This window comes from Carassius carassius, chromosome 19, assembly GCF_963082965.1.
Source record: "Carassius carassius chromosome 19, fCarCar2.1, whole genome shotgun sequence".
NCBI classification, from domain to species: Eukaryota; Metazoa; Chordata; class Actinopteri; order Cypriniformes; family Cyprinidae; genus Carassius; species Carassius carassius.
The window spans coordinates 10,199,463-10,226,904 of NC_081773.1; the positions used below are offsets into that span (position 1 = coordinate 10,199,463).

Genomic DNA, 27,442 nt, shown 5'->3' on the forward strand with positions numbered 1-27,442 from the left:
AAAAAGAAATTGTCAGTAATATTTTACTGGGGCTTGTGCGACGCCACTGGTGTGGAATGTCAGGATCTAAGCAGTTCTTCTGTGACATCAAGCTGCAAAGTCACATGACCCGGGCTTTGATCCCTAGGCTGACAGAGAAAAAAAGTATACGTGTGTGTGTCTGTGTACACAATTCCTGCCTTTGTCCCAGGACGGTACCAGGAGGGAACAGTCACCTCATACATACTTTTGACTATTATAGATTGCAAACCGCTGTAACACATTCAACAGACCACCACACAACAACAGACCACCCTGGATCTCAAACCACCTTAAACAAGCACAAGAAAAAATTTAATATGAACCAATAACGACTTCTTAGTGACAAACAAAAGATCTACTGTACAGACAGTGTTGCTGATGTTATATATTGATAGATATGCAAAATTAACCAATTATCTCATAATACAATGTAATTTAACATCATGACATATGTGACCCTGGACCACAAAACCAGTCTTAAGTCACTGGGGTATATTTTTAGCAATAGCCAAAAAAACATTTAATGGATGAAAACTATAATTTTTTTCTTTTATGCCAAAAATCATTAGGATATTAAGTAAAAATCATGTTCCATGAAGATATTTTGTAATTTTCCTACTGTAAATATATCAAAACTTATTTTTTTGATTGGTAATAAGCAAGAACTTAATTTGGACAACTTTAAACAAGATTTTCTTAGTATTTTGATTTTGTTTTTTTTTTGCACCCTCAGATTCCATATACCGTATTTTCCGGACTATAAGTCGCACTTTTCTTTCATAGTTTGCCTGTCCTGCGACTTATAGTCAGGTGCGACTTATTTATCAAAATTAATTTGACATGAACCAAGAGAAATGAACCAAGAGAAAACATTACCGTCTACAGCTGCCAGAGGGCGCTCTATACTGCTCAGTGCTCCTGTAGTCTACCACTGAGCAACATAGAGCGCCCTCTTGCGGCTGTAGACTGTAAGGTTTTCTATTGGTGCTTGGTTCTAAATAAATGCGACTTATAGTCCAGTGCGACTTATATATGTTTTTTTCCTCATCGTGACGTATTTTTGGACTGATGCGACTTATACTCAGGTGCGATCTATAGTCCGAAAAATACGGTAGTTGTATCTCGGCCAAATATTGTCCTAGCCTAACAAACCATACATCAATGGAAAGCTTATTTATTCATTTTTCAGATGATGTATACATCTCACTTTCTGAAAAATTTACACTTAAGACTGGTTTGGTGGTCCATGGTCACATATAATATCTAATAGCCAAAAGGGCTGGGCAAAAAAAATAATAATTTGGTTTCTTGATTTTACGAAAAAATATTGATTCTTAAATCACAAGTATCAATTAGTCTAGCCTGGTTTCTGTTAATGAAGGAAACACAGTAGCACACCTCACATCCAATAAATCACAAAACGCTTTGTGCTTTGTTACCTTTGATATGAAACAGTCCATTTTATTACAGTATTCAATAGGGATGGGCATTTTGGGAAATTTCTCATTTTGATCATCGATAGGTTTCAAAAACGATTAATCGATTAATTGGGGGTGGGGCTTGTGCGGGGGGCAGGGCATGGACATAATGGATATAATGAAAAAATCTGAAGATTGTTATGAAAATGAATGTTAAAAATAAAAATCTGACATGAAAACCTGTCTATGAAAACATGAACACATGATTAGGACATGTTAGATTATGATGAAGCAATGTTATTAATAAAGAAGCATCTAGAAAGAAATATCTGCCTGAGGTGAAGAGTAATTTTATACCAATAAACTGAAGCTATGACATCCTTTGATAAATCAGATAACAGATACATACCAGACGTAACATTACAACTTGTATCAGCACAATAGGATGCCAAGTTATGCATTAGACAGAGAAAGAGAGAGAGAGAGTGCGGGCTCCCGCCGATGTGTTTTCATGACAGCGCGCTGAAAGATGGGCATGGACAAATTTTACTATAGATTCCTATAAAGCTCTCATTATAAGTTTATGGCATATTTGTGCTATATTTTCATCTACGTTATTAAGTGTAATAGTTGTAATTAAGTTTTATTTTTAAGTTAAGTTTTATTTTTCATCCACCTGCGCTTTTTCGAAGCCATATGAATTGAATTATGCCCACAAATATGACGAAAAAAAGCTCGGCTGCATTATTATAACATCAGTAATAAAATAATAATGAAAAAAAAAAACATCTAAAATCGATATAATCATTATTAGGGCTGCAACTAACGATTATTTTGATAATCGATTAATCTGTCGATTATTTTTACGATTAATCGATTAATCGGTTTATGTACTTATATTTTAGTTTTTTCCATTTTTTCCCCAGGTAAATTATTAATAAATGGTCTTTATCATTCAGCATAGATTTAAGAGATTTTAACCATTTTGCACTGTCATATCCTCATCAAAAATATACCTGGAGTTGTTTTATTGTGTTAGTAATCCTTTGTCGAACTCTTCTGCAATCAGAACACTGACCCATACTCTAGCAAATTTCACAAGGAGATTTCAAATAATGTTTTCACCATGGCAGTCCTTAGAGCTCCTAAAGTAGTTTAACATCCCGAACAAAGCTTATTAAGGAATCTTTCAGAACATATTTTCACGAAGAATAAGGATAAAACAGAATAAAATTGCAGTGCATTGTATTTTATTATTTACTGGGAAACAGCTTTATAGCTTTTGCTGTGAAATTGTAAACAATCCTTCAAAAAAAGTGCCAATGGCATGAAACCTGAATGGAACTCACAATTTAAAGTAAAATCCATCAGAAGGTTGTCCAGAAAAAAAATAGGACACACACAAAAAAACTGCTGTGTGAAAAAGAGCAGTGAATACTTAGAAAAAAAAAGTGCATTTCAAATATCTACATTTACCTCTCTCATTCAGTCATAATTAGGCTGCACGACTGAATTTTGAACTGGTAAACGACAAACTGATCACAGAACATGTTTGTAAAGCTTTAAATGTTAACAGTTAAAAAGCAATGTTATCAGCTTTTACGACTAAACATTTGCAAACAATATTGTACTGGAGAATCTGCACAAATGAAAGTCTTAGGCGCCGTTCACAAATCGCGCCTAAAAACGCGTGGAAAACGCTAGGCGCACCGCTTTCTCCTTCTTTCCAAAGCGCTCGCACAGAAGCGCCCCTGAGGCGTCTGCCTTTGATAAGCAACCATGACGTGCTCTCTCCTTGAAGACGCGGAAATTTCAGCAAAGGATAAATGGATTTGCAGCTCAAATAAATCGCTTGCAGTAGCTCTGCTACTAAGTTTATTTCAAAATGGAAATCCATATACAACTATGATCAGCTGTTCCTTTCATCTTGACTGAGCTTTTAACGTTGTTACGGGAAAGGATGAAGCTGATTGGTTAGTTCTTGTCACATGACCCGCGGTGCGGTTGCGGCATTCTGAAAAGTTGAGATGTTTTTAACTCGATGCGGTGCGGTGTTGGAAATAACGAACTTGAGCGCGCAAAAGACGCGATATGTGGACGTCCCCTTAAACAGTGCAGTAGAGCAGAGTTTACAGGTTACTCTTCTTTTTTAAAGGCTCAATGTAAAGTACTCCCACATCACGCTGAATGCTGCAGACATAGACATCATATGATTTCTATGGCTGCAGAGACGCTGTTCGGGAAGCACGTGACATAAAACAAGGCCAGCTATTGGCTATTCGCTACTTCTCCTGTTGTACTGGCTGAGTAAAACCTCCGGTGGCTCATTACTGCCACACTTTGGTCACCGCAGATTTGAAATATGCACGAAATGAGCCGCTTACGGCAAATAAAAGTTATTTAGCAACGAATCGATGACTAAATTAGTTGACAACTATTTTAATAATCGATTTTAATCGATTAAATCGATTCGTTGTTTCAGCTCTAATCATTATGGGGCATTGCATATATGAGCATGAAACTAATCGCTGATATGCAGCGCTTTCAGCATGTAATAATTGTTTATGCTAATTAATCAGACGTAGGCTAGCTATTACAACTTTTATCTGAAATTTTTTTTGTGCCAATGCAGATGTGAACTTGACCGAAAGTGTAACTCGGATTGCGCTTTACTAACACGAAAGTACAATAAATTCACATTAGTGTCACTATCACTACTTTTTTATGTATTCTAATATTTAATCAGTATTTTGTATTCAATTTGCACTTTCTGATCAACCAAAATGTTATTTAACGGCATGAAAATCACTGATTATTGCTAAATAATTGAATAAAATGTCAAATATATTTAAGATAAAAACTATGACAAACAAAAAAACTGTGATTTTTGATTTCAAAAAGAGTTACTCAAGATGTGACGGAGCATGTGACTTGTTGAATGTAGTGAACGAATACGATCTTCTCGTAGGTGAAAGAGTTGAATAAACGGATACATCTCGTTCGTGAATGAAATGAATGAGTATACAGGGTCAGTTGGCCAAGCATGTAAATATCAATCAGCAAATAAGCAGATACAAAGCGCACATACGCTTGTTTTCATATTTGGAATACAGAACATAACACCACGTTTAATCCCAGATAAAACCTCGTGCTTTATTAATCTGAACAATTTATTTAGACTATTTATCTAATGCGATCATGCACACACTTTAATAAAGCCAAATCAGTTTTTGTCACGAGTAAATACGTTCGTTGACTCAAGACATAACACATAAGACACTCTTTTTCGCCAACTGCTGGCGTATTTGTGTAATATGAAGAAATGGTCACTGAACGAATCAGTGAATTAATCATTTTGGTGAATGAACTGAAAATCAACAAATCTCTTGAAAGAATCAAAATTTCCACCACTAAATTCCATGCAACATAAATGGATTTTTTAAAATTTAGTTTTTAGTGACCCGCCCCAACCCACCCCGCAATAAACTGCCAATTTCTTAACCCGCCCCAACCCGACCCACCGGTTACCCGCAGGGCCCGCTGGTTATGAGACAACCCGCGCATCACTAATAAAGACCAAAGATTACCTGTTAGATTTACCCAAAACATGTTATATTTTATGTTTAACCACTAAAGAGCCATCAGAGCCAGCAGCACATATCAGAAGGTCTAGCCGAGGTGAGGCTGCTCTCGACGGATACATGAGGACTGAGCTCCTGCTGATCGCGTTGAGCTCACAGTCTCCGAACTCGGCGAGAAACATTTTTAAATAGGCGCTGTCTTTATAAATAAACCACAGATTTGAGTTTTAAACAACTACATTCTCGCTTGAAATACTTTTAAAATTACTTTTCATTAGACAATAACATTCATATTTTGAAAATGATCCGAATAAATGGTGGTTGAAATCACAATGCTGCGTGAACTGTAAAGCGCCCAAGTCCCGCCCCCGAAAGTTCCGGAACTTTGAAAAAGTACTACCTCGCCAGCAGGGACTTTCTGAGGGGCATTTTTCTACCTGGACCTTTATTTAGTTCCTGGTTCCTACAGTGGAAACACACTGAGTACCAGGCCAAAGTCCCTTGTTCCTGTGTAAAGTTCCTGCGGTGGAAACGCGGCTTTACTGAAATCTGTATCCTGTCTCATGCAATCTCTCAATCAGTGTTTTAACTGCGCAAAGATATCAATATAATAGCTTGTAAACAATGTTATGTAATATCACATTTAACTTACCTCAGATTAAAAAAAAAACAAAAAAAACATTGTGACCATAAACCTGTAAGTAGATTTTTTTTCCCTTGAGAAAATCTGGCATATACTGTACCTGATATATATCCAAAATAACCCATATCGAATCAAACTGGAAGTCGAAATTTTGTGAATCAGAATCAGAATCAAATTGAATCGTGAGATGCGTGTGAACCCCAGCCCATTTTTTTTTAAATAATTTCTTCCACAGTTTTCAGATGATTGCATCCTCCTAACTAATAAATCATTTTATCAGTAAATAACACTTCACCTGCCCATCTAAACTTACATGATTATCTTGCTGTATGAAACAGAGCAGTTAATAAGTGACCAAACACATGTGTCAAAAAAGAAATCATTCAGTCGCATGGATGAACTTATTCTCAATTTGCACCACTGAATGCATTTAATGCACTGAAATGCTGCAGACCCAGAAGAAGCTGTGGGCTTGCAGTGGGCAGGCTTTTAGGCCAGGAAGGCCCGTCCTCCCCCGGGACACACAACGACACACTGACACTAATATGCAGATGCAGTGCACTGACCCACGCTGATGACATCACAGCTGCATCTGAGCAGAGAGAGTGGAGGAGAGACCGTCCCACACAGAGCTGACCCTTTAAACTATGAGAAGCAGCGGCTGGAGATAAAACACGTCCCTCACAACCGCTGCAATGCACCGCTCATGTGTCCCTGTTTTTGTTGTGTCCCTTTTGATCCATGGGGCATAAAAATGTCAATAACTAGAATCATTTTTCATGTGCGTGATAATTGCTCTGACTGGCTATTATGTTGTATGTGAATCTGGATGACTTGACAGACAGAAGCAGATGATTATCATTGGTAGTGTTAATTTCTTAACGTTAACGAAAACTATGATGAAAAATGTTCGTTGACTAGCTTTTTTCCCATGACTAAAATGAGACGAAGACGAGATGACAATAAGGTCAATAAACGATAACTATGACTATATCAACTTGCAATTTTGTTGACAAAATAAGACGAGACTAAAATGTATTAAAAAAATATCTTAACTGAAAAACCTTTTTATTTTTTCATCAAAAAAAGAACTGCAGACTGCTGTACACTCCTCTACTATGCGAGCTTTCATGTGTGTGGACGGTTGCCACATATCAAGTGTTTAAATCCCCGAATCAGAGCTTCGCTGTTTCAAGAATACATTTTCTGCCTGGTGTTTTGCTTATTTTAAGCAATTTTGGCAACCAGGCACTCGAATCGAAGTGAAAGTGTCATTAAGCCGGTCTGCGTTTTGTCATTAAATCTCGACAACATTGTTTGCAATTGTTGTTGCTGAATAAATGCACTTACTCAATAACTGTTGTTTTAATAGAGAAATAGGCTATTGCAATTTGAAATTAGTGGAAATTTTTTTGTTTTCGATTTTTTTTTTTTAAATGTCTACACTGTTGACTGTACAGTTTTAGGCTGTTCATTCAAATAAAATATCCATTCTTACAACGGTCTAAAAAATATTACCATATAAATACTGTATAGTAAACACTCATAATTCATCATTAGTTCATAAGCAATCGTTTGGCATAAATGTGCACTATTTATTAATTAAACCCGCACTGAAGCAGTCAGAAGTGCTGCTGCGCAAGTCTGTAGAGCGCGTAACAATTCCGCGTTTTACCGCTGTTACAATGCAAAAGTACTACCACATAAGACATCAGTCCTCCTGACTGAATCTGATTGGACATCTTCCCAAACTGTCCTTGTCTAACATTTTTTTGTCTTGTTTTTATTAATTGACAAAAATTACAGTATATTTTAGTATATAAACTTTAAATTAGTATTTTAAACTAGTTTTTTTTTATTATGTTATCGCCTCGGTTTTGTTTGTGAAAAAATTTTGTTGACGAAAATAATTTGTAAATGGAATTAACACTGGATAAGTGGTTCAGTGAGTCAAATGCTTATCAGTTCAATAAAAAGCTTTCTTGCCCGTGAGTATTTTTGTGTATTTAAAAAATAAAAAAGTGTGTCTGTGACCCCTGAACTGACGTGGGTCTGCAGGGCAGGTTTGGAAGAGGTGAATGTCTGCTCATTATTTCAGCTGCTTTTGTCTGAATTGAAAAGAGAGCAGGTACAGGAGTCATTTACTGGCCAGCCCACTGAAGCACACAGTACATCTCTTTGTTTCAGTCACACACAAATGGAAGCAGGGTCTGTGGGTAATTACACTGTAGTGTGCCCATTAATGACCATTCAGCTGTGTGCTCACAGCACTGACCACAGCAAAAGAACACATTGATTTTTCAGTGATGACTCAAATAATTACACTCTGAAAATGAACAGGTGGGTAGAACCAGAGATGCTGATGACACTTTTGTTCCTCGAGCTCACAGCTCTATTCATCAGACACCTCTACCGAGACCTCTTTCAACAGTAAGAGCTTTTCAAACAGGGTGTCAGACCGCTGGTAACTACTGACGTGACTACACTTTTCTGAAGCGTGACTGTGGCACAGCTCAACTGAAAGCAATGAACCTTACAGATGAGTTGAAGCAATAATCACTGTCAAAAGGATGTCTCAAGTAGTGCAGTATAATTCAATTGAGCAAATCTGTACATTCAGAGGGTTCTTATCAATAAAGCTTTCAAAAAGAGAATGAAAGTGGGAGAGAGTTTCCTTTTCATTTCATCAAGATTTTTGTCTAAGAATGGCCATTTATCCCCTGCTTTCTATATATTGCCATCATGCATCAAAACCGTATATTGGTCGACAAGACGTGACTCAATTGTGTACCCAGAAGCACTTTAAACCTCTTTTAAAAGGGATAGATACCCCAAAAATGAAAATGTTGTTACTATTTACTCACTCGTAGATTGTTCCAAACCTGAAAAAGTTTCTTTCTTTTGTTAAACACAAAATGAGATATTTTGAAGAATGCTGGTAAACGAACAGTTGATGGCAGCCATTGACTTAGTAGTAAAAAAAAAATTCCATACTACAGAAGTCAATGGCTACTGTCAACTGTTTGGTTACCCACATTTAGGGTTGTAAAGGAGGTGGAAAAATTCTGGTAAGTTTCCGGAATGTTTCCTAAATGTACTGGAAATTCTCCACATTTTTGCAACACTAACCACATTCTTCAAAATACCTGACTTTTGCAATCGACAGGAAAAATAAACTAAGCATCATTGTCATTCTTGATCATTGACAGATTTCTCTAATCAATCCAATTTTGATCCACAAAATCTTAATTGGATTTTTATTGTGATTTAATTCAATATCCAGGTACAGTACATGTTGATTTAGAAACTTTGAAATTAATGGCATAAATTATACAGGGAATTGCTTTACTGCTATTTTTTATTTATTGCCTAAGTTAAGTGAACAATATTATGCATTCCAAAAACATTTTCAAAAAAAGTTCTTATTTTTTCTTTTTATTTATTCTAGTTAATTATAGCTTGTCATTACATTTTATTAAAAGCCTTCATAAATAACCTCCAACTGGTCTAAAATCTCAGAAGTGCACACATATCCATTCCAGAGAGAGCACAAGAAAAATTAATTTGCAATTGAATGCAACAGACCACTCCATCTTCAATCAAGCTCTTTAAAATGAACTATTTCAAATGCACAGCGTACTAAAAATGTGATTGCATGAATCTCACCCCTGAACCAGCTAATTAGGGTCTTTACAAGATCACTAGAAACTAAAAACTTCCAGAAAAATTGGATGGAGCAGGACTGGACACTTCTGACATTGACTATTACTTTTCAAAGTGATTGGACAAATTTTTTGTTTTTTACTTGGTGAACAGTAAAACGAGAGAAAAAAACTATAGACTTTCATTGCAGGATCACATCTGGCTGCAGTGTGTGTTTATATGGCTATTGAGACTTGGGGTGGACTCTTGACTTGATCCAGTAAGCATCTACCATCCACCCAGTGACCGTTTATCAACCTTTAATTGCCATAACAATGCCCTGACAACCAGCCACAAAATTAGAAACATAGGTTTCAATATATCAAACGCTGTAAATGGATAGCTTGACTACTTATATGAGTTTGCTAAAGTTTGAAGCAAAAACAACACTGATTTGTTGTCATGTGAACATGCAGTCGAGGATGTATTGCAGATGTGGAAGATTAAACCGAGAATCAAAGCAGCCCACATCGTCTCTCCTCCTACACACATGCTGGTGAAGAAGAAAGAGAGAGGAGTCTATCAATGCAGAACTGGCCAAGACGAGAAATATCAGCATCTGTCTCCCAGTACGATATTCTTTCTGTACTGCAGGAGAATTATGGCTCATGTCACCATAACTGCTGCCTGTCAGTACGTCAAACAACAGCCGGTCTGATGACAAAGATTCACACAGAGAGAGAAAAAAGGCAGATACCAAATGTGGAAAACATATATATATATATATATATATATATGGCACAGCCTCCTGTAAGCTCACACACACACACCAGACAAATAACACAATACACATTCTTCTCACAAAAACAAAACATCACCACCATTTTGACTAACAAAATGTTTCATGAAATTCAAAGTCATGAAGCAGCTTTAACATGGAGCAGAAATTGGGGGTGGGTATCGAAATGATATCAATGAAGATAATTCGTATGCATCCAATGAGAGACAAAAATAGGGTGTTGCATGCACACACAATGTAATGTCTGTTTCATTCATTCTGGAAACTGGAGGTGCTCTTGATGTAAACTCCACATACACATCACAGAAGAAATAGAACCGATGACATTCCAGGAAATCCCTACATGGACAAAGACATCCAGCTATAGCTGTAGCGGAGTAAAAAGAAGATAGAAATGCTTAAACTGATCAAACAGGAAGACAATAAACACACGATTGCGACAATATATGGTTTATCTGTGTTTTTCATGGCCGATTCCGATACTGATTTTTTTACAAGCAAACTGGCCATTTCCGATACCGATTAACAAATTTTTTTTTCTTTAAGCAACATACAAGAAAGAAGGATAGTGTGCATAAACAAGATGTTTATTTGGTATTTAATAAGCCACAAACTGCCTTTGGCTATTAAAAAAAATAACCGTAACCATCTGAAATTAACGGCAGTAACTGCACAGTAAGTAGCCTACATTCAATACAAACATAGATGTACAGACATCAGCATTTAGCTTTTGTTTTTGAATTGGGTTGAAACTACATAGAACTGGGCTTAAATGAAAAGATTAACTGTAACCATGTAAAATTAAAGTTGAAAACTGCATAGTTCTACAAGCCAATCAACACACATTCAATAAGATGTTTCTTAAATCAGCATTCAGTATTTGTTTTAGTTTTTAAATATGGTTTTAAATTAAAAAAAAAAATTTTACTGACGAGACACGCAGGACAATCACATGTGATTAATCGTGCAGCCCTAGTTTAAAAATATATATGGTCTAAAGTAGGGCTGAAACGATTACTTAAGTAACTAGATTACAAAAAATGATCGAGGCAAATTCCTCTGCCTCGAAGCCTCTTTTAATTTATTTTAAATCTCACGTCAGGTTCTATCGCAAAGATTTTTTTAATGTGACAACGCGTTTACGTCACCCACAAAGCGGAAGGAAACACAAGGGCTGAGTCTGAATTGGCATATTACAAGGAGTCAGCACTCAGCAGTGTTTTGATTTGAGGGCGCAGGCAAACGTAAAGAGAACGTCATGGCGTGTGTCCATTGCAAGATAGAGCTGGCATACCACAACTAGGGCATGATTTCCGCGATGCAGAAAACGCGGAGGAAATCGCGGAATCTAGTCATAAAAACGGATTTTACAGTTTAACACGGAATGGCACGGAATTTGCCAAATTTTGAATGAATTAATCAAAAATAGGTCATTGCCCTTACATCAAATCACGATATGGACTAATATCTGTAAATATTAAGCCGTGACAGTCTATCTAAATATGAATCCTGCATGTTCTGAGTGTCTCTGTTAAGGAATGGAGCAGAAGCACGTCTTCCTTTATCACACAAACTGAAGAGCGCGTGACGCTTCGGTAATTTCAGCGTCTGCTGTCTCACTAAATAAGGACGTGAACACATGAGGAACATCTCCAGAACTGCTCTGACAGTCACTTCATGAGCATTTGACCGTTTGATTTGAGTAAAACTAACGTCACATCACATACACAGAACTGGAAAGGTACATCAACCCGTCAAAATAAAAGTCTGGTTAAAGACTATTGTTCAGCAGAATGTTCATATTCTACTACAAAAAAAAAAAAAAAATTTTTTTAAACATTTCTTCCATGTTTTATTTTTTATAGTAAATCCCCTTTGTTTACCAAAAAGTTGTTAATTTTCAATAATTAAAAGATAAATTAATGTTTTATGTGTTTAATGTTTAATGTGCATCTCAGAAAATACTTTATTTAAAACCCCAACTGAATGGCACTTAAATGCACTTAATTCATCTTTCAATTTTATTGTCATTGTTCACAGTACAAGTACAGACTGAGAAACAATGGGTAATAATTAAATGTTTATTTTTGATGTATGCATTCTATGCATTTAAAAATGTAAAAAAAAAATTCTAAAAAAGGAAACTTAGTTGTTCATTTTAAGAGACCCAGGACTCTTGCATAATTAATATTGCACTTTAAGCAAAAACACATTTTATCCATTTACTCGATTAATCAATGGAATTTTTTGTAGAATACTCGTTTACTAAAATATTCGATAGCTACAGCCCTAGTTTAAAGAATCCTGCAAGCACTTGGATTTTTCCCCCTTGACTCGTACTGCACAAAAAGTGGTTCAATAACGTTGAATGTTACAGGAACTGATTATTGCAAATGCAGATCCCAGTGTGTTCTGGTTAAACTATTTTTATTGATTTATTTTTGCTAATGTTTGCATATGGTGGTGTTTTCTTAATGACAACTTTCCTAAAAATAGATCCCATTCCTAAAATAAGAAATTACCCAATATATTGCCATGCTTACAGTATTGCAATGTATCACAATATATCGTATCACAACCCCTGTATCGTATCACCAGATTCTTGCCCTATTTATAATGCATTACTAATCGACATAGGATTTCTGCTTCATTTTGTGATATGAAACCAGGTCTGGCTACAAAAATAAGTGATTTCAAACACTCGACCTATGCTATAAAGTGAATATGGAATAAAATTGTGTAACGAAATCTCTTGTTGGACAACAGGTTGGTAAACAAGCTCATTAACATAGTAGTACATTTATTTTCTCATGTAGTACGTTTATTCATTGCACAGAACAATTTTCTCAATCCTGGCCAAACCAATTCCAGACTGTAGAGGCAGCAGTAATAAACTCCTCAGTTTCATGTCCGCCTTCCACCATGTCACTCCACATGGCCACACACAGAAATATTTAAACGACTAGGTTTTATTGTTGTTATTGCAGGAAGACTAGTTCTTATTGTGGGAAGAACTTTTACTGGTATATTGCATATGATATCTTCCATCCCTATTACTGACTAAAACATTTGAATAGCAGAGTATATGCCCTGAAATATTGAACTATTGAAATATTGATTTGGCATTTCAAATTAATGTAGGCTGGATTAGTGCCACCTTGTACTTGCGTCACTCACACTATAAGATCAAGTGGCGATTAGGCCTGTCATGATAGAAACTTTTTGTTTTGCGAAATATATTAACACAGAAATAATTGCGATGAGTGATATTTGTGTCACACAGACCATTGTATGCCACTGAATATATAATCATAATGTATCAGCATAATAATGGAAGAAGACCTACACACTTCCAAATGACAACAAACTTAATTTTGAAGAATATTTAGATCATGGAAATTAAATGGAAATGCAAACCTTTAAAAACTTAAATAGTAAATAAACACTTTCTAACAAAAAGTGCAAAGTAACAAGTACAAATATGGAGATTTTTCCATCTACAGATTTTTTTTCCTTGACCTTATTTTCTCTGTAAATTAAGGGTGCTCATTATTTCTGAAAAACACAATCACTACTCAGCAGTCAGATGTCCATATGCTCAAAGGCACAGAATCCTGAACAAGCACCTCATGACTACACCACATTGTGTATGAGAAGCAGCAAAAGACATACTATCAAACAGGTTGGAAAATATTGTGGCGTCTGTGACTGCTTGAGACAGGTTTGGATCACGTTGCTGACCTGCTCATACTTAAACTTAAGCAACCGCAAGGAGCACCGATTTGGTCATGATCCGGGGGTTTTGTTGCAGACCTTGAAAAATCTGTTTGCAACAACAAAATCCAGCCAAAAGTCCTGTAGTGTGAGCTTGCCATAAGACAACAGCTCCTATGAATGCAGTCATTTCAACTGAGTCAATATCACAGACGTCAGTTACAACAAAAGAGCACATTCTATATAACAGGCCACGTAACAAACATCTGTGGACTATTACAAATACTAACAAAAGACAGTTTCACTTTCATTCTCTCCTTCTTACCATCTCTGTCACTTTCTCTGTGTGTGTGTGTGTTTGTGTCTCTTGCTCTCTCTAGCCTGTGTTTTGCCTGCCTGTCCCTGACACACTGTCTATTAATCTGACCTAGTTGGTCGTCTGGTTTCTCTGGCCTGAGGAGAGGGCAGCACTGCACCATGAAGCTGCAAGACAATTCACAAAAGAAATGCCTGCTTGCCTCTTTTACATCTCACTAAATTCACAAGAGGGGTGAAGAACAGAGTGTGGAGCAGGGAGAGACAGAAAGACCTAACTGCTGAGTCTGGACACAGCTCCTCCATCTTCTGTGCTGCAATCACTCTCAGATGGTGAATTACTGCACACTAAATTGTGAAATATGGGCTTCGCTGTCCTTTTCCCAAATGGCAACAAACATCTGATTCACACTCTAAATGCCTCACTGCCAATAATGAGGCAATCAAGATGACTAACAACTGAAAAACATCCCTGAGAAGCTGTTTTAAAAAAAAAAAGTACATGATAAACAAATTACTCCAGAGAGTAATAATTACCTACATTACTATAGCAAATATACAGCATGAAGACAACAAAAGTGTGTTTAGAAGCGCAAAATCAAGAGAAAGTTGTGTTTAACCCTCTGAGGTGATTTTGGGGCCTTTGAGATGTTTTGACATGCCCTGGCATTTGTCCTTATTTCAGCCACTTATACTATTGGTCAACGTTACATTTTTTTGTATTCAGCACAAACTATGCTAGAATAATATGCGAGCAAGACTGATCACATACATACACAGAACTGGAAAGGTACATCAACCCGTCAAAATAAAAGTCTGGTTAAAGACTATTGTTCAGCAGAATGTTCATATTCTACTACAAAAAAAAAAAAAAAAAAATTTTAAGGTTTAATCACACAACATTTCTTCCATGTTTTATTTTTTATAGTAAATCCCCTTTGTTTACCAAAAAGTTGTTAATTTTCAATAATTAAAAGATAAATTAATGTTTTATGTGTTTAATGTGCATCTCAGAAAATACTTTATTTAAAACCCCAACTGAATGGCACTTAAATGCACTTAATTCATCTTTCAATTTTATTGTCATTGTACACAGTACATTTTTTAGAAGAAAATTTTTTTTAGTGGTTAGCAAGTTTTGGGGAAAATAATATTCACATCAAAATTATGTGAAAATCATTGTGCTTAATCATTCACAGAAAACAATATATGATTTAAATTTTGTAATACATGCTTTGTGATAGAATAGCTGTATGCGAGGGAGTGACAATGGCCATGAATATTTAGTAAAACACACCTGAGAGACAAAGGGCTGTCCCCTAATGGCCCATCAGTGTGACTCTTACAGTGAGGCAGGTGAGAAAAAATGTCAGGAGACTGAAAGAAAGAAGTAAACCATACCTGATATTTAAGTGTTTGCCGCTTTTTTCCATGGATTCAAGAAAAACAATAAAACAAACCAGTAGTTAAGGAGCTTGTTTTACCATATAATATCAGGGTCATCTATCCTATTTGGAACATACCGTATAAATGAGCATTTGAATTACTGATTCAACCGATTCATTCAAAATGCAGATTCATTCAAAAACTAAACACAGCTCTGTTGCTTGGAGGCATACAACAAGGTAATGGCTTTATGGGTAATATTTTAATTGGCAAAACGGGGCAAAAACAGACACTACTTTGTTTAAAATATAACTCAATATTAAAGTCTGAAATCGTGACACTTTGCCAAGTATGGTAGCCCATACTCAGAATTGGTGCTCTGCATTTAACCCATCCAAGTGCACAAACACAGCAGTGATTCAGTCTGGCATCGACTTCCAGACATCCAGTGCAGTTCAACACATAAAAACCAATTCTGTGAATAACAATTCAATCACACACACTCTGAGAAGATAATTTCTAGACAGTTTCAACTTGTCCATCCTCACTAAATCAAGAATGGGCAGAAAACCACTTTTAGCACACTTCATTCTGACATTCATGTTCAACTGTCATGCGGCACAGACACCATTTCTGCAGCCATCATGTTTACTGTCTAATTACGGCTCCTTCTGGAATTACTGCTGCTAACGAACTCGGCATGATACGCTGTACAAAACGCTCTGAGAAAAATAGCACGGACAATTATCGGCTATTACTGATACATCAATGGCCAGTTTATCATCTACTGAAAAGAGCAGAGTACTAAGGCCGATGGTTAGGACTGTCATCATTACTGAGACCAAGAACAGGGTATCTGCAGAGTTTTTAATTTGAAATGTAAGACTTTTTAATGACCTACAAAAATAAAATGAATACTGTATGTTCATACAAAATAAAACCACAGAATCTCAAAATAAATAGTTTATCTTAGATACTTTATTAAACAGGGCTGTGCATCACCAGCAAAGTCACGATATGATACGCATCACTGTACAGAAGCCATAATGTGATAGGTATCATGATACGGGACTGCACTAGGGTGGTCAAAAAATGTAAATGTCGAATATTCGTCGAATTTAAAATATAAATCCACATTCGAATGCAAAAACTTTGCATTAAAATTTTAGGTGTGCATTAAGGAAGCTGCACGCTGAACAGAGCGAGAAATTTCAGACCCGGATTTGAATGCAGCTGACAGAAAATCCTGCCGCACCTCAGAGGGCAATTCACATAGTTTTCTGTTAAGTTACATTATATTCGCCCCGAATCGTTGTTAATGTACATAATGAATTGTATATTGAGCATTTTCATTGAAACGTGTGATTTGATTTAGTTAAGACTTTTGTTTTACAATTAAAGAGATTTTAGACTTTTTTTATGACCTTTAAGACACTTTCTAAGGACCCCTGGAAACCCTGAAGGTTGTTTTCTCAAGGTCTAAATTCAATATTGTTGCAATGCACTGAATAGTGATTTACTTGAAAATATGGGCGAGGAACCCAGTCTGCTTCAGAAGAATCAGAACATATTATAAGTTTTGGAGACAACAAAAATACTGTTGAGTCACTGTGCTCTTTAGCCTAATAAATCAAGATCTAACATTAATTTGGAGTTTCTCCAAATAAATAAATTCTGTCTTTTCCAAACCATCTCCTCAGGGAAATACGTAAAACTCTACGTCTTCTAAACTTGGAATCGAAGCCAGAAGAAAAGTGTGTGTCACATTATCTCCATGGCTGCCATTAAAACAAATATTCTGGAAGGGCCTCCCCACCTTCCAAGATTCCATTATTGCAAAATATCCACTATCGGACCACTCTTTTCACAATTCACATCATCCAAACATGGATCCAATTATCTCCTCAGCAATAGATAGTAAAGACAAGCTGGAATGACCTGGAATGGATACAATAGCCCACCAAAATCACACACCTTAAACACGTGAAAAACTGCCCACAGTTTTGTCATCTCCACCTTTCTCTCTAAAATCCAAGAACTCACACTTCACATGTAAAGTCAGTCGCTGATGTTCACAGACTCAAATCTGACATGTAGGCCCAGATAGCTTGCTTGAGGCAATGAAAGCAAGCATATGATTTAGCTGATAAACATAAGTAACTGATGTGATGAATCCAAACAGTCTGACATCTCTTTAATTAACAGATTTTTTTTAATCTATACAACCACATAACTCTGACTCCTCCTTCCTTCATATCTTTCCTTTCAAGCTCTGGTCCTAAACCAGTGAGCTACCTCTGAACAGCATTTTTAGGCATCATAGGGACGTGCTGGGATGTGCTGCTAAAATGATCATAAACCATCATTTGATCCGAACTGTGAGATTTGTGTTCCGTTGAACCCTTAGGACATTCCCAATGCAAACGGTTCCAAAATGTAACTTTTGATGGGTTTCATCAGTGTTAAGAAACCTGCACATTACTGACAAATGTAATGCATTCTCTCAGTCCCATTCCACTGTGCTCTTTATGTGCTGAGCCCAACCCTGAAGCAGTTACATCCTACAATAGCCAAAAGCAGTTTTATGATTCTCAGCATTGATGCATGCATTCTCTCACTTGGCAGTTCATGGAAATGTTTTTTTTTAACACCAAGGCCACATTTTAAATATTTAAATTACTTGCTTTTGGAACAGAGACGTGAATGAAATGAGACTGCCTACAGGGGTAACTGAATGGAGGGGTTTCCCAAAAGCATCAGTTGCCAACTGTGTTTTGTAAGTTTCATTGAACTATATTGTTTACGACAGAACGTGTGACCATTGCATTGCATTATAGGATCTTATAGGTGTCTTAAATTTGAATGAACACTTTTAGTAAGCAGTGTAAATTTGCTGCATCCTATTGGTTCAGCCTGCAGGCCTAATTCAAAATGTTCCTGTTCCAAAACCTGATAGACAGCAAGTCAGTTGTAGTCATTAATCGAAAAATGAACCCAAAAGTTTGGTTCCCCATTGACTCCCATTGTTTGGGCAAAACTACAATTAAAGGCAATAGTAAAAAAACAGCAGTTTGGATACCAACATTCTTCAAAATTATAAAGGTTCAATAATGAACACGTGCATTTCATGTGTTCATAATTACACACAATACACATTATGTAAACAAACTTTTATTATGGATGCCTTAAAAAAGGTGTAATGGTATGCTATTTATATTTAATTTAATTATGTGCTTTATATTAACCATTAGTCACCCTGCTAAAATATTGGCATCATATATATATATATATACAGTACAGACCAAAAGTTTGGACACACCTTCTCATTCAAAGAGTTTTCTTTATTTTCATGACTATGAAAATTGTAGAGTCACACTGAAGGCATCAAGGGCTATTTGACCAAGAAGGAGAGTGATGGGGTGCTGCGCCAGATGACCTGGCCTCCACAGTCACCAGACCTGAACCCAATCGAGATGGTTTAGGGGTGAGCTGGACCGCAGACTGAAGGCAAAAGGGCCAACAAGTGCTAAGCATCTCTCGGGGAACTCCTTCAAGACTGTTGGAAGACCATTTCAGGTGACTACCTCTTGAAGCTCATCAAGAGAATGCCAAGAGTGTGCAAAGCAGTAATCAAAGCAAAAAGTGGCTACTTTGAAGAACCTAGAATATGACATATTTTCAGTTTTTTCACACTTTTTTGTTATGTATATAATTCCACATGTGTTAATTCATAGTTTTGATGCCTTCAGTGTGAATCTACAATTTTCATAGTCATGAAAATAAAGGAAACTCTTTGAATGAGAAGGTGTGTCCAAACTTTTGGTCTGTACTGTATATATATATATATATATATATATATATAAATGGTAGACCACTCAAAATGACCCTAGTGTGCATCACTGCACTAAAACATTAATTTTAGTACATAAACATTACCATTTAATCCAATACAGATATCACTAGAGTGAGCCCATAAATATTAAATAATATTTTTGAAGAATTCCTGATCATTACTGACATTAGTGTTGAAGCTAAAGTGGTTTACTCGGAGTTAAAACAAACCTGTAATGACACATGACATCAGTGTGGAGGACTTCCAATAAGCCTCTCGCAGACTGTCAGTTTTCTTCTGCACTTGTTCGCTTTGATCATTTTCTATACATTTGTAAAAACAAACAATGGGTTGAGTTTAAGTGCAATATCAGATGTTTTACTCGCGTGGAGTAACAGAGCAAAGTTTCCCAGTGCGAGATTATCCTGTAACGTTAATCACTAATATCGACACGCTACAATCACTGCAAATCTGAGCGCATCTCGTGCAAAGTTTACTGCCTCACCTTAGAGTGCTGTAAACTTTCATGGCTTCTCTCAACAAGGGAACGCCGCAGTTGCGTGCATGCATTTAGTAGTTGGTGCTCAGCTTCAACAGATGATCAACAGCCTCCACATAGACACTCACAGCTCCTTCCCCACACAACTCCAAAAACACCGCGTATGTGGATCGTTTCGCAGTGCTTCGCCCGCTCACCTGTACGTAGTTACTTTCGCAGTAATCGGCGACTCTTTCGAGGTTGGTGAAGCTGTCCAGTAACGCTCTGCGACCCGCTGGGATTTCCTCCTCCAGCAGCATCTGCAGCTCCGCCATCTTTACATCCCTCCACGCGCCCGCCTCTCAACCAGCCACAGGAAGTACAGCGGCTTCACCTCCCGCGGAGCTTCGGGAAGAGTTTGCGGAGTTTAAAATGAATGAGGTTGCATATCATATCATATCATATCATATCATATCATATCATATCATATCATATCATATCATATCATATCATATAATATAATATAATATAATATAATATAATATAATATAATATAATATAATATAAAGCATATATTCATAACCATGTTCTACATTTAAATATGAAAAATATACACTACTGGTTAAAAGGGTGTAATAATTCTGATTTTCTTTCTTTCTTCTTCCTTTTTTTTTTTTTTTTAAAGAAGTGTCTTTTGCTTCCCAAAACTCTTTAAAAAAATAGGTTCCAAATTGTTGTTTTCGTAAAGATGCATTAAGAACCACTTTTGGTTACCCAAAAAACCTTTCGGTGATCAGTTCTTAAAATAACTTTTTTTTCTTAGTGTGAACTACATTTAAATAGTATAAACTTTCTATCACTTGTTATCAGTTATTATTATTAGTGTTCAGTTTTTAATAGCCTAGTTCTTATTATAAATGTTGAGAAAAGTTTTTGCTGCTTAATATTTTCGTAGAAACTGTTCTCAACTATGTTATAGTCAACTGTTATAACAGAATGATTTCATATACAATTTTTCTTTCTGCAAAATGCGTGTAAAATGGCCAAAAACTGGTTTTCTCACTATATATAAAGTTATGTATTTATAAACTAAATCTAATTTGTATATTAATGTGTATTTGGTGCAACATGTAATGAAAACAATAAGTGTAATAATGGGAGTAATAATTGACAAGGTTGTCATAATCATATATAATACTTCATAGAATACTGAAATATAATTTATTTTCCTATTCAATTGTTATGTCTCCCAAAATGCGGTACAAACATGCTTTTAGTGCCGGTGTCCTCATATGAGGACATGTATGAAATCAACATCCTGTTTCATAACAGAAAGTCATATTTTGATTTGAAACCTCATAACGTTTTCCTGAGATGTTGATTTATGGCACACAATTTTAAAATTAGACTGATTTAATCTTATTAGATAAAAAATTATCATTTTCCATAAGAGTGTCACTAAATTAATTTCAGACATTTTTGAAGACCAAGGAGAGAAGTGGTCATAGTGAAACCTCCAAACATTTAGTATCTCTGCAAAGCCCTGAATGTGCTCTGTAGAGGACATCCAGACTGAAACTTTGGCATGTATAGTCTCAGAGAAATTCACTAAAATATAATGCCCTCATATGAGGCCGCCGGAACTCAAGAGGATAATGTATCTTTAATCAAAATGAATGATCACACATGATATGCGTTGAAAGAATGCATTACTCTTCATCTACTGAAAAGATGCACGTTTCTGTCTCACATTCCTTTGGAAATTGCGCCCCCTGTGTTGTCATAACGTTACAGTTATCGTCAGGATTTATTTCACTCCTTTAATCTTTAGTTAGAGACAACAGTATTAAAATTCAATTTGTGATATGACTTGTGTTTGTGTGTGCATGCTCTTTAATGATGCATTCAGTGGTAACATATTGATCAAGTGATCCGCAAGTGTCCTACATTTATTCATTTAGCACACGCTTTTAGTAGCTGAAAAATCTGTTGTAATTTTTTTTAAAGAATTAAACACACCACAAGACTATTTAAATCATACTTCTAAAATACACACTTAGAAGATCAACAAAAAAGGAAGACAGGAAATTTGACCAAAAAAAAGTTTATTTATATGTTTACAGAGTTATTATCTACAGTATATAACAAGCCCAACAACAAAGTGATATTTAAAATGTTTACTTCAAAACATTTAGGACAAAACAATGTTAATTTCTGATCATTGATAAATGTAAATCACGTATCAGTGTTTTAGGCTGCCAGCTCATTTTTCTCATTGTGACGTGGATACTCCTCCACCTCCATCGCCATTAAAAACTCTGACAGTAAAGACAATACTTATGTTAGGATGTGGACTATAGAGGAATAAGATAAGTGACAATAGACACATGAAGAGGAAAAGACACACACACACACACTCATTCTGTGAAAGTCTGCTTACCTTCAGTGTAGTCCATGTCTGGTCGTGTAGCAACAAACACCCAGGCCAGACCAACCAGAAGAGCTACGACCAGGTTTACTACGATCCAGGGCTGTAGAATCTGATGTTCTGAACCCGGGGGCCTAAACAACAATCACTGCATGTGATTCAGTGAAGAATTCAACCTTGTGCTACAGATCAATTTCACTTACAGAATGATATGGTGATTGTTGCAATAATGTCTATTATGTTGGATTACATTATGCCTAGCTTGACAAACTCACCAAAGCGTTTCATTGGCTGTGGGGTAGAGATGTATACGATCACTGGTCATCTGCTGGCTCAGAGACAGGATGAGAGCAGCAAAGTATACTAGGACCAAAAACACAGAAGGTTTATAACAAAAAATATCTTTGTGTTGTCAGAGGCAGTGTTATTGTATTCTTGAGTTTTTGTCGTTTTATTAATATTTTTAATTAGGGTTTACTTATTTTTTTTTTTTCTCTGTTTAAGTAATTTTGTTGTGTGTGCTTTTGTCATTATTAATCATTTAAATGTCTACAGTATATAGTTAATTATAATAAGCCTGGTCAGAGGTAAGTGTTGTGTTGATAAAGTTGATTGATTTTCACTCACAGAAGGAAGCAAGAGCCGCTGGATCAAGTGTGAGAAATCCTCGAAGAGCAATGGATGCTTTAGCCAGATTCACCCTGATGTAAAGAGGGTGCAGATAATTTAACCTCAAAGATTTCTTCAATTTGTCATTCAAATGACATAGGCCACATTTTCAAACACTCAAATCCGAAACAAAAGATAGTTCTGCAAAAGTATCTTATCAGTTGTCTTGTAAGTCAGGGATTCAATCTTTTCCAAAACTGGGTTTTGCAAACACATAGTCGTTCGTGAGATGAAGAAAAATAAATAAATTAAATAATGAAAATGTAAAATGAAAACAAATGACTTTAAAATAAAGCTGATCAAAATAAAACACTTGCTAAAAGAGATAGAGCTGCAGCTACTGGGCTTGCGCACAACAATATAGCTTAATTTTTTATCACACTGTACAATAATAACTACTATGCGTCCTCACACCTGTCGAAGGCAGACACAGTGCTGATGGCCAGCAGCAGGTAGAGCAGAGACTGTGCTGGATAAGCCAGACTGTGGTACTGCTGGAGAAGGTTATGAAGAGTAGTCATCTGCTCTCCAGCTAACACATACACTACTATGATGTTCCACACTGCATATCCTGCCAGAAACCCATGAGAGAACAGTCCAATGATCCTACACAGAAAACAAAAGCAATTGTAGCAGTTGAGTTCAACACATAACAAGTCAACAAGCTCTAAAAAGAAAACCACATGAAAAGTTCACAGTCAGGATAAGAACTAGATAAACTCATGAAGCCCGTTGATAAGAGCTGTTAGACTGTCTCTCAACCAAACCCACCTGAAGCCGCTGTGGACCCTCATGGCGACATCTCGTGTGTTCCACATGGGCCTGACTTCCATGTACTCCTCCATATGGTCATGGGATAAATCCAAATGATCTGTCACCTGGAAGCGGCCTGGGTCAGAGGTCATAGTTTAACCTATTTTAGTGGCTACATTTATATATTATTAACTTGTCATAATACTGCATGTATATATACACACACACACACACACACACACATATACTGTATAGATGTCTTTGACATAAATCAGATCTATAAATATGGGATCTGCAATAAAACAAAATATGAGATTTTTCTTTTTTAAACATTTTAATAACTAATACATTGGCAACAATTATAGCGACTGTTAAATAATTGCATGTTAACATGCCTTTAATTAACAAACTTAATAATTAAAAAAAAAACTAATATGCATTTTAGTACTTATAAAGAACTTATTCTGCATGACCATATTCTACATCACTAATGTTATCCAATACCTAAACTTAACAACTACCTTACCATTAATAAGCAGCAAAGTTATATTGAATGATTTGTTAATAGCGAGAACTGGACCGTAAAATAAAGTGTGACCAGTGTATCATTGTTAGCATACAGTATATTTCTGTATAATGATAGTATCATTAAATGTATGAATCTAAAACGAAACTCACGGTTCTTTTCTACAAACACTTTTCCAATCGGATGACTGTGACCCAGAGGGGCTGAGAACAGAGAGCGCTGGGATATGGGTGCGTGCACATCGGTGATGATGTCATCCTCCTCCACGCCGAGCTCATTATGAGACTGGTTTTCCATCATCTTAGCCTTCCTTCAAAAAAAAAGCGGACATGATTCTCAGTAGAACAAGTAATAAAATAACAACTTCTATGAAACTACTGTATTTAGAAGTATTCACTTTCTTTTCTTTTCAAAGTTTTTGCTTCTCACCTTTTTCTCTTGCTTTTTCTGGTGACTTCTTCATCGTCTGTATGAGGCTCTTGAACATCTCCATTTGGAAAGTCTTGTTGTTCACTCGCATCTTTTAAAACAATGAAGTCAAGAACAATTAGTCTAAAAAAGAAAATAACATCCATCAATGAAATGTGAATATCATTACCATTAATTATTTACCAGTAGTATGTGCCTTCTTTTTCTTCTTCTTCTTCTGCGGTGGATTGTCCTGAGGCTCAGGGGTCAGCGGATCTCTGTGGCTCTCCAGACCCTCCATTTCTATAGCTGGCTCGGGCCCTGCTGTTGTTCATTGGGGATTATACAAATATAAAGGAGACAAATGCTGCAAGATTCTACCATTTTTATACTTGAAAGAAAAGAAGCAACTACAAAATATGTGCAGTAAGCCACTTTTGTGTTGGCATTTGAACTATTCCACTGGCTACCTGTAGAGGTAGCTGTTACACCAATGGACTACACAGGAATGTATTTGTCCAGCAGCAAATACATAAAAATGTACAAATACAATATCTCTAATGATAGTTGATCTAGATAAAAAAGTGATATTGTTAAGATCAAATAATCATTTAAAAGTGTAATTACCTTGTGGTTCCTCAACTTCATTAATGTCCTTCTTGATTTTCTTTTTCTTGGGTTTGACACTTGGCATTTTTGTCTATGTCAAAGGTAGAAATAGCATTGTGTAAAGTTTACACTAGTCTTTTATAGTAATTAAGAAATCCAAGTGCAATAGGAACTATTACTGGCTCTGGGGTTACTAAGGCTAAGAAAAATAATATAAATAATTTTATTAAAACTTCCTGTTCACGTGTTCAGATGTTCAACAAGGATAACTGACCGCTTGTGTCTTGAAGTCACACACCGGAAAATCAGGACTGAATGGAAACAAAACAAAGAAAATGAGACCCACTTCTTACAACTGACGTCCATATGTAGAGTGTTTGTGTGAGCATGTAGCTTTAAATTAGCCTCATGCTGGATATAGCACTTCACTGAGAGAAGATTATGATGCCACTTACTGTAGGTAAACAACACTGATTGAACTGCGTCCTTGTGCTTGACTTAAATGCTCACTTTCAACCACTAAGCAAATCAATGACAGTAGGCAAAAACATCCAAATATTGTAAATAGAAATTCATAATTAAGATTAATTATACATAAATACATAAAACGATAGAAAAAAAGAACAGATCTACTTCTCAAATATCTATCTATCTATCTGGTTAGATCTAGACAGATATTTGAATGAGAGGTTTTTTTTTTTTTTTTTTTTTAGATCTGATTATTTTCTTTTTAAGAAATTATTATTTTTTTTCACCAAAATGTGTTTAAGCAGCTACAGTGTCCAGACAATGCAAGTTTAAGAGGTGATTTAAATCAGTTGTGATACATGTCTGGTTATACCAGATTATAAACTGGTCACATGGTCACACAGTAATTTATGTAAACACATATGACACTACATACACAAGACAAGAGCCCAGCTGATAAAAATACATTATGTTAAGGAGGTGAATAGTAAGTGTGACTCTACTAGTGTGAACTTCACATGTACATGTCAACAGCCCAGTCAACTAACTCTGACAGCTTTATACTACCATCCAGATCATATAGAAATATAAATATAGGTTACAACTAAACCCTACACAGCTCGCTCTAATACTTGAAACAAAAATACATGGATTTTATGGGCTAAGGCTCAGTACGCGCACGAAATCCAGTGCTCTTTGTCTTTATCTTGACCAATTATCAGTCAAAGCGCACACTGCTTATCTTAAATGACTGATGCTAAGGATCTGCTATAATACTGTGTGGCATAACTTACCGTTTGTTTTCTTCTCATTCTTGTCTGGCTGGAGTCGTGGCGCAGGAGCTGTTGGTGTGAGGTGAGTCAGGCTGTCTATAATCCTGGATTTAATCCTCACAGTCTCACAGACGTGCATCTGCCAAGGAGGGAATTAGTGTGGCATAGATCGGTGAGTGACAGCCTGAGAGAACCACACACCATGACAAAACCCCTTATCTACACACCATTAACTACAGCTGTTACATCAGACGCATTTATACTGTACGGTTAATTCTTTTTTCTTTTCTTTTTTCAATAAAAAGCACATACACAAACAAAGTGAAAAGAATAAGTACACTCAGTTCAAAACATGTTTAGATTTATTTTGAAAAGGGATTCATTTTCTATCTCTCTCTGGATAGACAGACACTGGTAGGATATGCCAACATAATATGTTAACTAATACGATGTGATGCAATGCTTAATGAATGACAGAAAGGGCAGATAAAAAAAATGTCTCTAAGATGTGTTAAGATGTTTTTGGTGTTTTTTAATGCAATAATAATAATAATAATTATTAATTAAATTCTTTGCCTCCATCCTATAGTTTTGAAGATTTAAAACAGATTTAAACTTAAGCCTTCCAAACAAGTTTAGAACCATTAGCACTTTGCCAAAATTATTCAACCCTGCAAGACATTCTGCTGCCTATTCTGCAAACAATATAAGAAAAACAATACAACCAAAGCAGCGGTAATTATAGAACATTTGCACATATGGCTCTAAAAAATAATGTACAATGTTATTCAACCCCCCAAAAGACAAATTTTGCAGAGAATCGTTTCTTCCTTATTACATTTTGCCTCTAGTGCTCACAAGACTCTGAAACTCCTTCTCTTAAATCTTAGCCCAGAAGTTTTAGATGTATACTATTGGATAATTGCCCTTCAGTCCAATGATAATCACTTTCAGTCACTGTATTGAAGCCATCACAATC

At 36.0% G+C, this 27,442-nt stretch overlaps 2 protein-coding genes across 14 annotated transcripts in view; both read right to left on the bottom strand.

Moving 5' to 3' along the window:
- abi2a (abl-interactor 2a) overlaps nt 1–20,242 on the bottom strand; it is a 39,360-nt gene extending 19,118 nt beyond the window's left edge. For all 12 annotated transcript variants that reach the window (XM_059499773.1, XM_059499770.1, XM_059499765.1 and 9 more), the window contains exon 1: nt 20,048–20,242. In XM_059499773.1, coding sequence (XP_059355756.1) covers nt 20,048–20,164 — 117 coding nt within the window. In that variant the 5' untranslated portion in view covers nt 20,165–20,242. The remainder of the gene's footprint in view (nt 1–20,047) is intronic.
- Nucleotides 20,243–21,923: 1,681 nt separating this feature from the next.
- Nucleotides 21,924–26,574, bottom strand: tmem237a (transmembrane protein 237a). 2 transcript variants are annotated; one of them, XM_059499775.1, is made up of 12 exons: nt 26,485–26,574; nt 25,497–25,533; nt 25,241–25,313; nt 24,818–24,934; nt 24,635–24,725; nt 24,358–24,515; nt 23,698–23,815; nt 23,341–23,532; nt 22,885–22,958; nt 22,533–22,620; nt 22,270–22,391; nt 21,924–22,147 (listed from the first exon to the last, which is right to left on the bottom strand). In XM_059499775.1, the coding sequence occupies exons 3-12, from the start codon at nt 25,305–25,307 to the stop codon at nt 22,080–22,082; spliced, it is 1,095 nt and encodes a 364-aa protein (XP_059355758.1). In that variant the 5' UTR covers nt 25,308–25,313; nt 25,497–25,533; nt 26,485–26,574; the 3' UTR covers nt 21,924–22,079. The 2 variants fall into 2 exon arrangements, with proteins under 2 accessions (XP_059355758.1, XP_059355757.1); XM_059499774.1 differs by having other exon boundaries at nt 24,818–24,937.
- Nucleotides 26,575–27,442: the final 868 nt, after the last annotated feature.